Raw genomic sequence first — 15084 nt, forward strand, 5'->3', positions numbered from 1 at the left:
CCTTATATTCTCTCTATCTTTACACATCATCTGGCATTCTCAGGAAGTGAGAGGGAGTTGTCAACAGTCCTTATATTCTCTCTATCTTTACACATAATCTGGCATTCTCAGGAAGTGAGAGGGAGTTGTCGACATTCTTCAGGTAAAATGAATGGCATCTCAAGTATGTTACTTGGGCATAGTGCTAATGTTGTGTGTAGACTGGACTTACCATAGTAGTAGCATTACATACTGCACCTGTGCAGACTGGAAATACCACATTCTTGTCTTTCTGTCTGTCTCTAAAGTGCCTTCCGAAAGTGTTCACATCCCTTGACTTTTTCCATATTGTGTTATGTTATAGTCTGAATTTAAAATTGATACAATTGAGATTTTGTGTCACTGATCTACACACAAAACCCCCGTAATGTCTTAAGTAGAATAATGTTTTTAGACATATTTACAAATTAATTAAAAATGAAAAGCTGAAATGTCTTGAGTCAATAAGTATTCAACCTCTTTGTTATGGCGATGCCTAAAAAAAGTTCAGGGGTAACAATGTGCTTAACAAGTCACATAATAAGTTGCATGGACTCACTCTGTGTGCAATAATAGTGTTTAATATTATTTTTGAATGACTACCTCATCTCTGTACCCCACACATACAATTATCTGTAAAGTCCCTCAATTGAGTTGTGAATTTCAAGCACAGATTCAATCACAAAGACCAGGGAGGTTTTTCAATGCTTTGCAAAGAAGGSCACCGATTGGTAGATGTGGAAAAAAAAGAGGAAGACGGAATACCCCTTTAAGCATGGTGACAATATTAATTACACATTGGATGGTGAATCAATACACCCAGCCACTACAAAGATACAGGCGTCCTTCTTAACTCAGTTGCCGGAGAGGAAGGAAACCACTCAGTCCCCATGAGGCCAGTGGGGACTTTAAAACAGTTACAGAGTTTAATAACTGTGATAGGAGAAAACTGAGGATGGATCAACAACATTGTAGTTACTCGTTACTAACGTAATCGACAGAGTGAAAAGAAGGAAGCCTATACAGAATACAAATATTCCAAAACATCCATCCTCTTTGCAACAAGTCACTTAAAGAGTCAATCAGCTGTTTAAACAATAACAAAGTGTCCTCCACACCACTGTTTTGGTAAAAAGCTGAGGGATGAGTCTGGAGAAATGTAACCACTCTCAAATCAATAGACAGATCTATGGGATGGCAGGACTGACCATCCATAATATCAAAGTTAGAGTGTTAACCATGTTTTGAGGCTGCATAGTGTTTGTTCACATTTACTTAGTTTACAAACATTGTAGTGAAACAAGCGTATATTGTGGGTTCTGAAGGGGTACAATAGTTGAACTAAGCTCATTTATAAGTTGTACTTTCCATGTAAATTATATTTAGTCTCCAAATGTTTACACATCTCTCTCGCTTTGTTAATCAAATCAAATCAAATGTTATTCATCACATGCTTCGTCAACAGCAGGTGAAGATTAACAGTGAAATGCTTAATTACGGATCTTCTCAACAATACAGAGAGCAACATAGAAAAATAATAACGAGGACTAAATACACTATACATAATGATAACTTGGACATATACAGTGAGTACCAGTACAGAGTTGATGTGTTCAGTTACTACCACCTGTTGAAGGCTGGTTACCAGAGTGTCTGTCTGCCCTCCTGTCCATTTGTCTGTCTGTCTATCTCTATACCAATACACATCTCTCTTTCTGTTAGGTACTACGACCTGTTGAAGGTGGGATACAGGGCAGTGTTTTCCAAGCCTCTTGGGCCTGTTGAATGCCCCAGAGATGTGCACCTGGCCCTGTTTGGCCGAGCGACTGATCTGAGCATGCTCAAACTGTTTGAGACGTTCCTTGAGAGCGTTCCACAGCTAGTCCTCCAACTCTACATCATGCTGGGTCACGGACACAGGTCCATACTACAATGTGAGTACTGTAGCAACGGTCATCAGAATTTATAAAAGGTTTTAAAAACTATTTTTAAAGGTTTTAAAAACAACTAATGAAGGTGACAGTTGAAGATTCTCCAAACTTTTAGATTTGTTATAAAATCCATCAGATATTGATAGAATTATAGCACATAAAACATTTTACTGGCACGGACAAGTAATGAATGGAGTTCAGGAATTTTGGTGGAATTCAGGTATTAAATTGATTGTAAAATGTATATATATATATATATTTAAAGAAATTCAATTCGGAAAGTATTCAGACCCCTTGACTTTTTCCACATTTTGTTACGTTACAGCCTTATTCTAAAATGTATTAAATAGTTTATTTCCCTCATCAATCTACACACAATACCCCATAATGATAAAGCAAAAACTGTTTTTTAGATATTTTTGCAAATGAAACATTTACATAACTATTCAGACTCTTTACTCAGTACTTTGTTGAATCACCTTTGGCAGCGATTACAGCCTCGAGTCTTCTTGGGTATGACGCTACAAGCTTGGCACACCTGTATTTGGGGAGTTTCTCCCATTCTTCTCTGCAGGTCCTCTCAAGCTTTGTCAGGTTGGATGGGGAGCGTCGTGCACAGCGAATTTTCGAGTTCTCTCAGAGATTTAATCGGGTTTCAGTCCGAGCTCTGGTGGGCCACTCAAGGACATTCAGGATCTTGTCCCGAACACTCCTCCTTGTCTGGCTGTTGCTTAGGGTCGTTGTCCTGGCTGAAGGTGGACAGCTTGGCACACCTGTATTGGGGAGCTTTCTTCCCATTTTCTCTGCAGTCCTTCAAGCTTTGTCAGGTTGGATGGGGATGCGTCCTGCAAGCATTTTCAGTTCTCTCCAGAGATTTTCAGAATCGGGTTCAGTGCGAGCTTCTGGCTGGGCCACTCAAGGACAATTCAGAGACATTTGTCCGAAGCCCCGATATACAGGTGTTGCCCTCCCCTAGATACTACTCGCCATGTCCAGTCTCTTTGCAATAAGGTGAGAATGAATCCGACACGGTAACATTCCCGAGAACATCAGGATTGCCAACGTGCTCTGCTTCACGGAAACATGGCCTAACTCAAGCGAGCGCTAACGGAGTCCGGTGCAGCCAGCTGGTGTCTTCACGCATCGCGCCGACCAGAAAACATACATTTTCTGGTAAGAGAGGGGCGGGGGGGTATTGCCTTATGATAACGAGACGTGGTGTGATATCAAACACACACAGGAACTCAGTCATTCTGTTCACCTGATCTAGACTCCTCACATCAAATGTGACCGCATTATCTACCAAGGGAAATTCTTCTTCGTCATAATCACAGCGTATATATTTCCCCCCCAAAGCAGACACCTCGATGGCCCTGAACGAACTTTATCTGACTCTTTGTAAAATGGAAACCACAACCACCTGAGGCTGCATTCAATCGTAAGCTGGGATTTAACATAGGCTAATCTAAAACAAAACATCCCTAAATTCTATAGCATATCGATTGTGCTACCAGTGGCTGGTAAAACCCTGGTATCAATTGTTTACTAACTTCCCCGACGGCAAGATAGGCCCTCCCCGCCCTCCTTTCGAGCTGACCACGACTCATTTGTTGATTCCAGCCTACAAAACAGAACTAAAACATCAAGCTCCCGCGCTCAGGTCTGTTCAACGCTGGTGTCCGACCATCTGATTCCCGCTTCAAGACCTGCTCGATCACCGGATGTGGAATATGTTCCGCATTGCCGTCCCACACAACCATGGACGAATCATGCTGATTCCGGTGAGCGAGTTCATGTAGGAAGTGCAGTTGCGTGGACCCACAGCAACGATTAAAATCCCCAAACCAGAAACCGTGATTTGCGGCGCATTCCGCGTGAAACTGAAATGCGCGACCACTGTTTAACCGGCAAGGTGACCGAAGCATGACCGACATACAAACAGTTAGCTCTCTCCGCAAGGCAATCAAACAGGCTAGTCCCAGTACAGAGACAAAATCGATGCGCAACTCAACAGCTAGACACAAAAAGAAGTTAAATGGGGTGCGGGTCTACATCCAATCACGGATTTACAAAAGAAAACCAGCCCCGTCGCGGACCAGGATGTCTTGTCCAGACAGGCTAACATAACGTTTTTGCCCGCTTTGAGACAAAGCAGTGCCACTGACACGGCCCGCACCAAAACTGCGGGCTCTCCTCACTGCAGCGAGGTGAGTAACATTTAAACGTGTTAACCCTCGCGAGGCTGCAGGCCCAGACGGCATTCCCAGCCGCGTCCTAGAGCATGCGCAGACCAGCTGGCTGGTGTGTTACGGACATATTCAATCAATCCTTCATCCCGTCTGCTGTTCCCACATGCTTCAAGAGGGCCACCATGTTCCTGTTCCCAGAAAGCTAAGGTAACTGAGCTAAACGACTACGCCCGTAGCACTCACTTCCTCCATCATGAAGTGCTTTGAGAGACTAGTCAAGGACCATATCACCTCCACCTACCGACACCCTAGACCCACTCCAATTTGCTACCGACCAATAGGTCCACAGACGACGCAATCGGCAACCACACTGCACACTCCCTAACCCATCTGGACAAGAGGAATACCTGTGGAATGCTGTTCATCGATTACAGCTCAGCATTAACACCAGTACCTCCAAACTCGTCATCAAGCTCGAGCCCTGGTCTCGACCCCGCCTGTGCAACTGGGTCTGGATTCCTGACGGGCCGCCCCAGGTGGTGAGGGTAGGTACAACATCTCCACCCGCTGATCCTCACACTGGGCCACAAGGGTGCGTTCTGAGCCCTCTCTGTACTCCTGTTCACCCACGACTGCGTGGCCATGCACGCCTCCAACTCAATCATCAATTTGCGCGATGACACTACAGTGGTAGGCTTTGATTACCAACAACGACGAGACGGCCTACAGGGAGGAGGTGAGGGCCCTCGGCGTGTGGTGTCAGGAAAATACCTCACACTCAACGTCAACAAACAAAGGAGTGATTGTGGACTTCAGGAACAGCAGAGGGAGCACCCCCCTATCCACATCGACGGGTCCAGTAGTGGAGAAGGTGGAAAGTTTTAAGTTCCTCGGTTACATCACGCAAACTGAATTGGTCCCACCCACACAGACAGCGTTGTGAAGAGGCGCAGCAGCCCTCTTCAACCTCAGGAGCTGAAGAAATTCGGCTTGTCACCACAGCACTCACAAACTTCTACAGATGCACAATCGAGAGCCATCCTGTCGGGCTGTATCACCGCTGGTACGGCAATGCTCCGCCCACAACCTAAGGCTCTCCAGAGGGTAGTGAGGTCTGCAGAACGCATCACCGGGGGCAAACTACCTGCCCTCCAGGACACCTACACCACCCGATGTCACAGGAAGGCCATAAAGATCATCAAGGACAACAACCACCCAAGCCACTGCCTGTTCACCCCGCTATCATCAGAAGGCGAGGTCAGTACAGGTGCATCAAAGCAGGGACGAGAGACTGAAAAAGCTTCTATCTCAAGGCTATCAGACTGTTAACAGCCCCACTAACATTAGCGGCCGCTGCCAACATACTGACTCCAACTCCAGCCACTAAAAATGGGAATTGATGGAAATTATGTAAAATGTACCACTAGCCACTTTAAAGCAATGACACTTAATATAAGGTTTACATACCCTACATTACCCATCTCATATGTATATGTATATACTGTACTCTATATCATCTACTGCATCTTGCCATCTTTATGTAATACATGTACCACTAGCCACTTTAAACTATGCCACTTTATGTTTACATACCTACAGTACTCATCTCATATGGTATATACCGTACTCTATACCATCTACTGCATCTTGCCTATGCCGTTCTGTACCATCACTCATTCATATATCTTTATGTACATATTCTTTATCCCTTACACTTGTGTGTATAAGGTAGTAGTTGTGGATTGTTAGGTTAGATTACTTGTTGTTATTTACTGCTTGTCGAACTAGAAGCACAAGCATTTCGCTACACTCGCATTAACATCTGCTAACCATGTGTATGTGCTAATAAATTGATTTGATTTGATTTGATTTGAGGTGAACCTTCGCTCCAGTCTAAGTCCTCGACGCTCTGAGCAGGTTTCATCAAGGATCTCTCTGTACTTTGCTCCTTTTATTTTCTCTCAAACCTGAACTAGTCTCCTCAGACCAGATACTTCTTGTTTTTCATGGTGTGAGAGTCCTTTAAGTGTCTATTGGCAACTCCAAGCGGGCCTGTCATGTTATCATGTTTTAGTTTACAATGAGCCCTAGTTTCCACTCATTATACCTCTGATACTCCTTTGTCCGACCTCCCACTCATGGTACAGACCTCACCCATTTAACAGCTTATCCAGAGATACAACCTCTCTTATCATCACTCAAGTGCTGGACTTACAGCCGCTGTACCGCACCCCACCATACCCCTGTCTACATTATGCCCTGAATCTATTCTACCACGCCCAGAAATCTGCTCCTTTTATTCTTTGTCCCAACGCTCTAGGCGACCAGTTTTGATAAGCCTTTAGCCGTACCCTCATCCTACTCCTCCTCTGTTCCTCGGTGGATGTGGAGGTAAATCCCAGGCCTGCTGTCCCAGGCACCCTATTTGTTGATTCTGTGATAGAAAAAACCTTGGTTTCATGCATGTCAACATGAAGGGCCTCCTCCCTAAGTTTGTTTTACTCACTGCTTTAGCACACTCCGCCACCCTGATGTCCTTCCGTGTCTGAATCCTGGCTTAGGAAGGCCACCAACAATTCTGAGATTTCCATACCCAGCTACAACATTTCCGTAAGACAGAACTGACCAAAGGGGGAGGATTTGCAATCTACTGCAGAGATAGCCTGCAAAGTTCTGTCATACTTTCCAGGTCTCTACCCAACAGTTTTGAACTTCTAATTTTAAAATGAACCTCTCCAGAATAAGTCTCTCACTGTTGCCGCCTGCTATCGACCCCTCCGCTCCCAGCTGTGCCCTGGACACCATTTGTGAATTGATCGCCCCATCTAGCTTCAGAGTTCGTTCTGTTAGGTGAACTAAACTGGATATGCTTAACACCGCGGCAGTCCTACAATCTAAGCTAGATGCCCTCATCTCACACAAATCATCAAGGAACCACCAGGTACAACCCTAAATCCGTAAACATGGGCACCCTCATAGACATGTATCCTGACCAACTTCCTCCAAATACACCTCCACTGTCTTCAATCAGGATCTCAGCGATCACTGCCTCATTGCCTGTATCCGCTATGGGTCCGGGTCAAATGACCACCCCTCATCACTGTCAACGCCTCCCTAAAACATCTCTGAGAGAGGCTTTCTAATCGGACTGCCCGGTACGGGAAGGATATCGACCCATCCGTCAGTCGAGCGATGCCTGGTCATTCTTTAATATATTTCCTCACATCTTAAATAAGCAGCCCCGTTCAAAAAATGCAGACTTAAGAAGATATAGCCATGTGTTCACTGCCCAGACTGACTGCCCTACAGCATTGTAAAGTCCATGACTCCATTAAGTCCAATGAGACAAGAGCACTCCTCCAGCTTGCCACTTGCACTGAGGCTAGGTAACACAGTCACACTTGCTAAATCCATTATAATCAAAATTTCAATAACATTTCTCAAACGGCTGGCCATGCCTTCCTCCTGGCTACTCCAACCCCGGCCAAAGCTCCGTCCTCCCCGCATCGCTACTCGCGCCCAAATGCCAAGCGCAGATGTTCTAAAGAGGTGCAAAACTGACACCCTCGATACACAGCTGGGCTAGACACATCTGGACCTGCTCGTTCCCTAAACTATCTACGCCGCCTCATTGTTGCAACCCCTATTCACCAGCCTGTTACAGCTCTTTTCGGTATCGTTCTAGAGATCCCTAAAGATAATGGAACGCTGCACGGTCATCCCCTCTTCAAAGGGGTGACACACCGAGACCACAAAACTGTTTTACAGACCGCCTAGTATCCATTCCTGCCACACTACCTATCTTAAAGTTCTTCGAAAGGCCAATTAATTACAGAGTCACTGGCCATAATTCGAAGTCCCACCGTACTTCTTCGGGCTTGTGCAATCCTGGCTTACCCGAGCACTGGTCCACCGAATGGTGGCACTCTCAGCCTACGCCAAGGTTACTAAACGTTCTAACCGGCATCGATAAATAACAGGTACTGTGCAGCCGTCTTCAATCGACCTGCGCCAAGCTTGACTCTGTCAGATCACCGTTATTCTTTATCGGCAGTACTCAATAGCCTTGCGTGTTTTCTAATGACTGCCCTCGCCTTGGTTCACAACTAATTTGAGACAGAGTTCAGTATTCAAATCGGAGGGACAGTTGTGTCCGGACCTCGCGTCTCTATGGGGTACCACATGGTGTCAATTCGTCGGCCCGACTCTTTTCTCTGTATACTATCAAGTATGTCCTCTGCTGCGGGCGTATGTTCACCCTGATCACCACTCTACGCAGTACGGACACCATTCTGTGATACTTATGGCCCTGCACTTGGACACGTGCTATACTAACCTCCAATCAAGCTTCAATGCATACAACACTCCTTCCGTGCCTCACTGCCTTAAACCTAGTAAAATCAAATGCATGCTTTCAACCGTCGCTGCCGACCGCCCTGCCCGACTAGCTCCACCCTGAGCGGTTCCGACCTAGAATTGTGGACAACTATAAATACTAGGTGTCTGGCTAGATTGTAACTCTCCTCCAGACTTCATATTATAACATCTCTATCCAAAATCAAATCTTAGAAGTACGGCTTTCTATTCGAACAAAAGCTCTCTCCTGCCTTACTCACGCCGCAAACTACCCCTATGTAACCGACTATCCAAATCGTACCGATCCTCGACTTCGGCAGATGTCATCTACAAAAATAGCTTTCCAACACTCTACCTCATGCAACTTGATGCAGTCTAGTTACCCGGTGGCCATCCGTTTTTGTTACCAAATCCTTATATACCACCACACTTGCGACGTGTAGCCTCAAGTCGTTCTGGCCCCTCGCTTACATATTCGTGCGACAAGAACCCACTGGTCCAAGTCATCTATAAGTTTTCATTATCCTAGATGTATTATAGTCACCGCCTTATCTCAGTTCACTGGTCACGATAAACAACACCCACGCCGCTTAGCACACTGTTCCATGCAGGTATATCTCACTTGGCATCCCCATACAACACCTCTTTGGCCGCTTTCCTTCCAGTTCTCTGCTGCCAGTGACTGGAACGAATTGCAAAAATCTCGTGAAGTTGGAGACTTTATTTCCCTCAGCAACTTTAAACATCTGCTATCTGAGCAGCTAACCGATCGCTATAGCTGTAATAGTTCCATCTGTAAATAGCCCACCAATCTTACTACCTCATCCCCATACTGTTTTATTTAATTACATTTTCTGCTCTTTTGCACACCAGAATCTCTACTTGCACATCTCATCTGCTCATTTATCACTCCAGTGTTAATCGCCTAAATTGTAATCATTCGCTCTATTGCTTACCTCCTCATGCCTTTTGCACACACTGTATATAGACTTTCTTTTCTACTGTGTCATTGACTTGTTATTGTGTTATTGCTGTTTATTGTTATTCCATGTGTTACTCTGTGTCTGTGTGTCACACTGCTTTGCTTTATCTTGCCAGTCGCAGTTGCAAATGAGAACTTGATCTCAACTAGCCTACCTGGTTAAATAAAGGTGAAATAAAAAATCAAATAAAAAATGTGCCTTTTACTGAGGAATGGCTTCCGTCTGACCACTACAATAAAGGCCTGATTGGTGGAGTGCTGCAGAGATGGTTGTCCTTCTGAAAGGTTTACCCATCTCCATAGAAAAACTCTGGAGCTCTGTCCGAGTAACCATCGGGTTCTTGGTCACCTCCCTGACCAAGACCCTTCTCCCCCGATTGCTCAGTTTGGCCGGGCGGCCAGCTCTAGGAAGAGTCTTGGTGGTTCCACATTTCTTCCATTTAAGAATGATGGAGGCCACTGTGTTCATGGGGACCTTCACTACTGCAGACATGTTTTGGTAACCTTCCCCAGATCTGTGCCTCGACACAATCCTGTCTCGGAGCTCTACGGACAATTAAAAAATTGGTTTTTGTTCTGACATGCACTGTCAACTGTGGGACCTTATATGGACAGGTGGGTGCCTTACCAAATCATGTCCAATCAATCTCAAGGATGATCAATGGAAACAGGATGCACCTGAGCTCAATTTTGAGTCTCACAGCAAAGGGTCTGTATTCTTATGTAAATAAGGTATTTATGTGTTTTATTTTTAATAAAAAAACGTGTTTTCACTTTGTCATTATGGGGTATTGTGTGTAGATTGATGAGGATTTGTATGTATTTCATCCATTTTAGAATAAGGCTGTAACATAACAACATTTGGAAAAAGTGAAGGGGTCTGAATACTTTCCGAATGCACTGTATAAACATTTTCTTATTGAATCAGGAATTTGTGAAAATATTTTATATTAAAATAAATACAATTATATGTGCCTCATATCTGAAAACATTAATACAAAGGGTTAGAACAGGGCTGTAACCACCAAACACCTGTTCTGTTCACCCTACCTGTATTCACCTGTTCTGTGTACCCTACCTGTATTTACCTGTTCTGTGTACCCTACCTGTATTTACCTGCTCTGTCTACCCTACCTGTATTCACCTGTTCTGTCTACCCTACCTGTATTCACCTGTTCTGTCTACCCTACCTGTATTTACCTGTTCTGTTCACCCTACCTGTATTTACCTGTTCTGTGTACCCTACCTGTATTTACCTGTTCTGTTTACCCTACCTGTATTTACCTGTTCTGTCTACCCTACCTGTATTCACCTGTTCTGTCTACCCTACCTGTATTCACCTGTTCTGTCTACCCTACCTGTATTCACCTGTTCTGTTTACCCTACCTGTATTCACCTGTTCTGTCTACCCTACCTGTATTTACCTGTTCTGTTCACCTCGATTACTTTCTGTTCACCCTCCTGTATCTTACCTCGTCCACTGTTTACTGCTTTCACCCTACCTTAGTCTTATACTTATACTTCTGTCCCTACCTGTTTTACCGCTTTTCACCCTACTAATTCGCTCGTGCACTATTATACCGTCTCTGTTCACCCTAATTAGTCGTTCCTACGTATTTACTGCTCTGTTCACCCACCTTATTACGCTGTTAACCCTCTTATCTACTGTCTGTTTCACCAATCCTGTTTACCTGCTCTGTCACCCCTACCTCTGTACCTACCGTTTCGCTTGTCACTCTGTTCCTCTTGTTCACGACCGCTGACCTACTGTAATTTACCTCTCTGTTCACCCTACCTGTATTTACGCTTGTTCCCCTATCTGTATTTACTGCTCTGTTCACCTACTGTATTTACTGCTTGTTCACCTCCTATCTGTCTGACCTCTTATTACCTGCTTGTTCACCCTACCTGTATTACTGTTCCTGTTCACCCTAACCTGTATTTACCTGCTCTGTGCCCCTACCTGTATTACCTTGCTCTGTTACCACCCTGTATTTACTGCTCTGTTCACCCTCCTGTACATTTACCTGCCTTCTGGTCACCCTACCGATATTGTACCTGCTCTGTATCACCTTATACTCATGTTACTATTATCCTGCTCTGTTTCACCCTACTGTATTACCTGCTCGTGTCACCCTACCTGTATTTAACGCTGCCCTGTTTCACCCTACCTGTATTTACGCTGCTCTCTGTTCAACCCTACTGTATTTGACCTCTCTGTTCTACCTATCTGCTCTTTCTACTGTAATTTACCTGCTCTGTTCATCCCTAACCTTATTTACCTGCTTCTGTTCACCCTACCCGTTATTTACCTCTCTGTTCAACCCTACCATGTATTTACCCTTTTGTTCACCTACCGTATTTACCCTGTTGTCAGCTACCCGTATTTACCTGTTCTGTTCACTCTATACCTGCATTCACACTTGTTCTGTGTACCCTACCTTATTTACCCTGTTTCTTGCTCTATCCCTACCTGTATTTACCTGTGTCTGTGTACCTGCTACCTGTACAATTTCCTGTTCTGTCTATACCCTACCTGTATTTACTGTTCTGTCTTACGGCCTCACTGCATTCACCTGTTCTGTTGCCCTGCCTGTATTACCTGTTCTGTTTACCCTAGCCGCATTCACCTGTTGCTGTCCTACCCTATCCTGTATATTCAACCTGTTTTCTGTGCTACCCTAACCTGTATTCACCTGTTCTGTCTTACCCTACCTGCATTCACAGCTGTTCTGTGACCCTATCCTGTATTTACCTGTTTCTGTCACCCGACCTGTATTTCATCTGTTCTGTCTACGCCTATATCCCTGTAATTCACCCTGCTTTCTGTCCTACCGCTACCTGTATTACCTGTTCTGTGGGTAACCTACCATTGTATTCACCTGTTCTGTCTACCTACGCCTGTATTCACGCTTTGTTCTGTGTACCCTACGCTGTATCACCTGTTGTCTAAACCCTATTCCTGTCTCACCTGTTCTGTCTACCGCCAGTCCTGTATTTACTGTTCGGTCCACCCACCTGTATTTACTGGTTCTGTGTACCCTATACCTGGTATTTCACGCTCTGTTCTGTCACCCTACCTGTATCACCTGTCTGTTCTACCCTAGCCTGTATTCACGCTGTTTCTGTGTACCCCTATCTTGTCTGATTCACCTGTTCTGTCTACCCTAGCTGTATTCACGTGTTCTGGTTCTACCTACCTGTGATTTCACCTGTCGTGTACCCTAGCTGTACATTCTACCTGTTTCCTGTCTACCCTCTCCTGTATTTCATCTTTTCTGTCTACCTAGCCTGTATCACATGTTTCTGTCTACCCTACCCTGTATTTACCTTTCTGTCTACCCTATCCTAGATTCACGCTGTTCTGTCTACCCATCCTTATTCACCTGTTCTGGTGTACCCTAGTCTGTATCACCTGTTCTCGTCTACTATCTGTACATTCACGCTGTTCTGTCTACCCTACCGTCGTATTTTACCTGTTTCTGTCTACCCTACCTGTCATTCCAACTCTGTTCGTGTGTACCCTAAGACCTGTATTCATCTGTTCTGTCTATCCCACCTGTAATTTCACCTTTCTGTGTACCCTACCTGTATTCACTCTGTTCTGTCTACCTACCAACCTGTTTCACCCCTGTTTGTCTGTCCTCCGTTCACCGCTGTACCTACCTGGTATTCACCTGTTTCTGTCTTACCTCTACCTTATTTACCTGTTCTGTTCACCGTCTACCTTATTCACCTGTCTGTTACCCCCTACCTGTAAATTCACTCTGTCTCCTCCTGTTATGCTGGACCCCACCTGTATTCCCTGTTCTGTCTACCCTACTGTTATTCACCTGTTCTGTTTTTCCTACCTCTTATCCCTGTTTGGTCTCCCTACCCTGTTTCTGTCTGTGTACCCTACCTGTTACTCACTGTTTGTCTACCTACTGTATCACTGTCTTAATCCCGACTGTTATTCACTGTTTCTGTGTACCCTACCTTATTACTAGCTCGTCCTACCCTACTGTGTATTCACCTGTTCTGTTTGCCTTACTATTCACTGTCGTACCCTTGTGTATCTACCTGTTCTGTACCCTACCTGTAATTTACCCTGTCGTCTTCACCCCTACCTGTATTCACCGCTTTCTGTGTACCCTACGCTTGTACTTCACGCTGTTCTGTCATCCCTACTGTATTTCCTGTCGGTTTCTTACCTACCTTTCACTTTTGTGGTACCTCTACCTGTATTCACTTTCTGTCTACCCTACCTGTTTCCCACCTGGTTCTGTCGTACCCTACCTGTATTTCACGCTGTCTGTCTAACCCTAGCCATGTATTCACCCTGTTCTGTTTCTCTACATTGTAATTACCTACTCTGTACTCCACCTGTATTTCCTGCTCTTCTACAACCTACCTGTATTCACCTGTTCTGTCTACCCTAACCTGTTTTCTACTTTACTCTGCATTCATTGTCTACTACCTGATCTAGCCTGCTTGTCTATTACTTGTATACCGTTTGCCTACCTTACCTGTATTTACCTAAGTAGCTTGCTCTCATCTAACCGTCACCTGCTGTCTACACCTGTGATTACTTCTCTGTCTACCCTAGCCTGTATTACCTGCTCTGTCCTACCCTACCTAGTATCTTACCTGCTCTGTCTTACCCTACCTGTATCTTACCCTGTTCTGTCACGCCTACAGTGCATTCTCACTGCCGTCTACCCTCCTGTATTTAACCCCTGTTTCTGTCCACCCTCTCTCACCTGCTCATGTTACTCGCTGTATACCTGTCTACCCCTACCTGTATTCGCCGGTCAGCAACCTCTGTATCCTGTCTGTTCTCAACCTAAGCCTGAGCACTCAAACGCTGCTCTGTCTAGACTGCCTGCATTCACCTGCTCTGTTTAGACTGACTCTAGTAAGTACCTGTGTGAATCGCGTGTGGCTGTTGGTCACTAATTCAACAAGTGTATTTTCAAGCCAAAGCCGAGAGAGAACTGTGTGGTTAGAGAAGATGAGAGCAACAAGAGAGGGTAGAGAGAGAGAGAGAGAGAAACTTGTGGGTGTGTTAGAGAGCGTAGAAGAGAGAGAGAGTCAAACGTAGAGAAATGAGACTGTGAGTGTGTGAGAGAGATGATCTGCAGCATTGGCCACAGACTTTTTGGGAGCATTGCGCATTCTCTCCAAAGATATACACACACTTAGAACGCACACTGAGAAACCACACTAAGAACTTAACTAGAACCACACTAGAACCAACTATGAAGCCACACTACAACCACACTAGAACCACACTAGTAACTGGACTTAAACCTACAAACTGAGAAGACCACACTAGAACCCAACTAAACCACACTGAGAATGGCACTTAGATCTATACTAGAACCACATCTAGAACTAGACTAGACCACACCTTAGAACACTACTATAACAGACTAGAAAAACTAGAACCCACCCCAAAAAAAGAACCCTTTAAGAACTTACGAACTACACTAGAACCGAGACTAGAAACCACATAGAACCAAACTATAACTAGACTATGAACCAGACTAGAACCAGACTTACGAACCAGACTAGAAATCCACACTAGAACCAGGACTAGAGACCACACCTAGAACCGTGCATCTTA

The 15084-nt window shown here is 44.8% G+C and overlaps 1 protein-coding gene across 1 annotated transcript in view; it reads left to right on the forward strand.

Annotated features, from left to right (window-relative positions):
- Positions 1-15084, forward strand: part of LOC112073089 (XK-related protein 9-like) — a 22331-nt gene that overhangs the window by 2208 nt on the left and 5039 nt on the right. The window contains exon 3 of the mRNA XM_024140447.1: positions 1741-1952. Within this exon, the coding sequence (XP_023996215.1) occupies positions 1741-1952 (212 nt within the window). The remainder of the gene's footprint in view (positions 1-1740; positions 1953-15084) is intronic.

Source organism: Salvelinus sp. IW2-2015, unplaced genomic scaffold (genome assembly GCF_002910315.2).
Source record: "Salvelinus sp. IW2-2015 unplaced genomic scaffold, ASM291031v2 Un_scaffold2139, whole genome shotgun sequence".
Lineage (NCBI taxonomy): Eukaryota > Metazoa > Chordata > Actinopteri > Salmoniformes > Salmonidae > Salvelinus > Salvelinus sp. IW2-2015.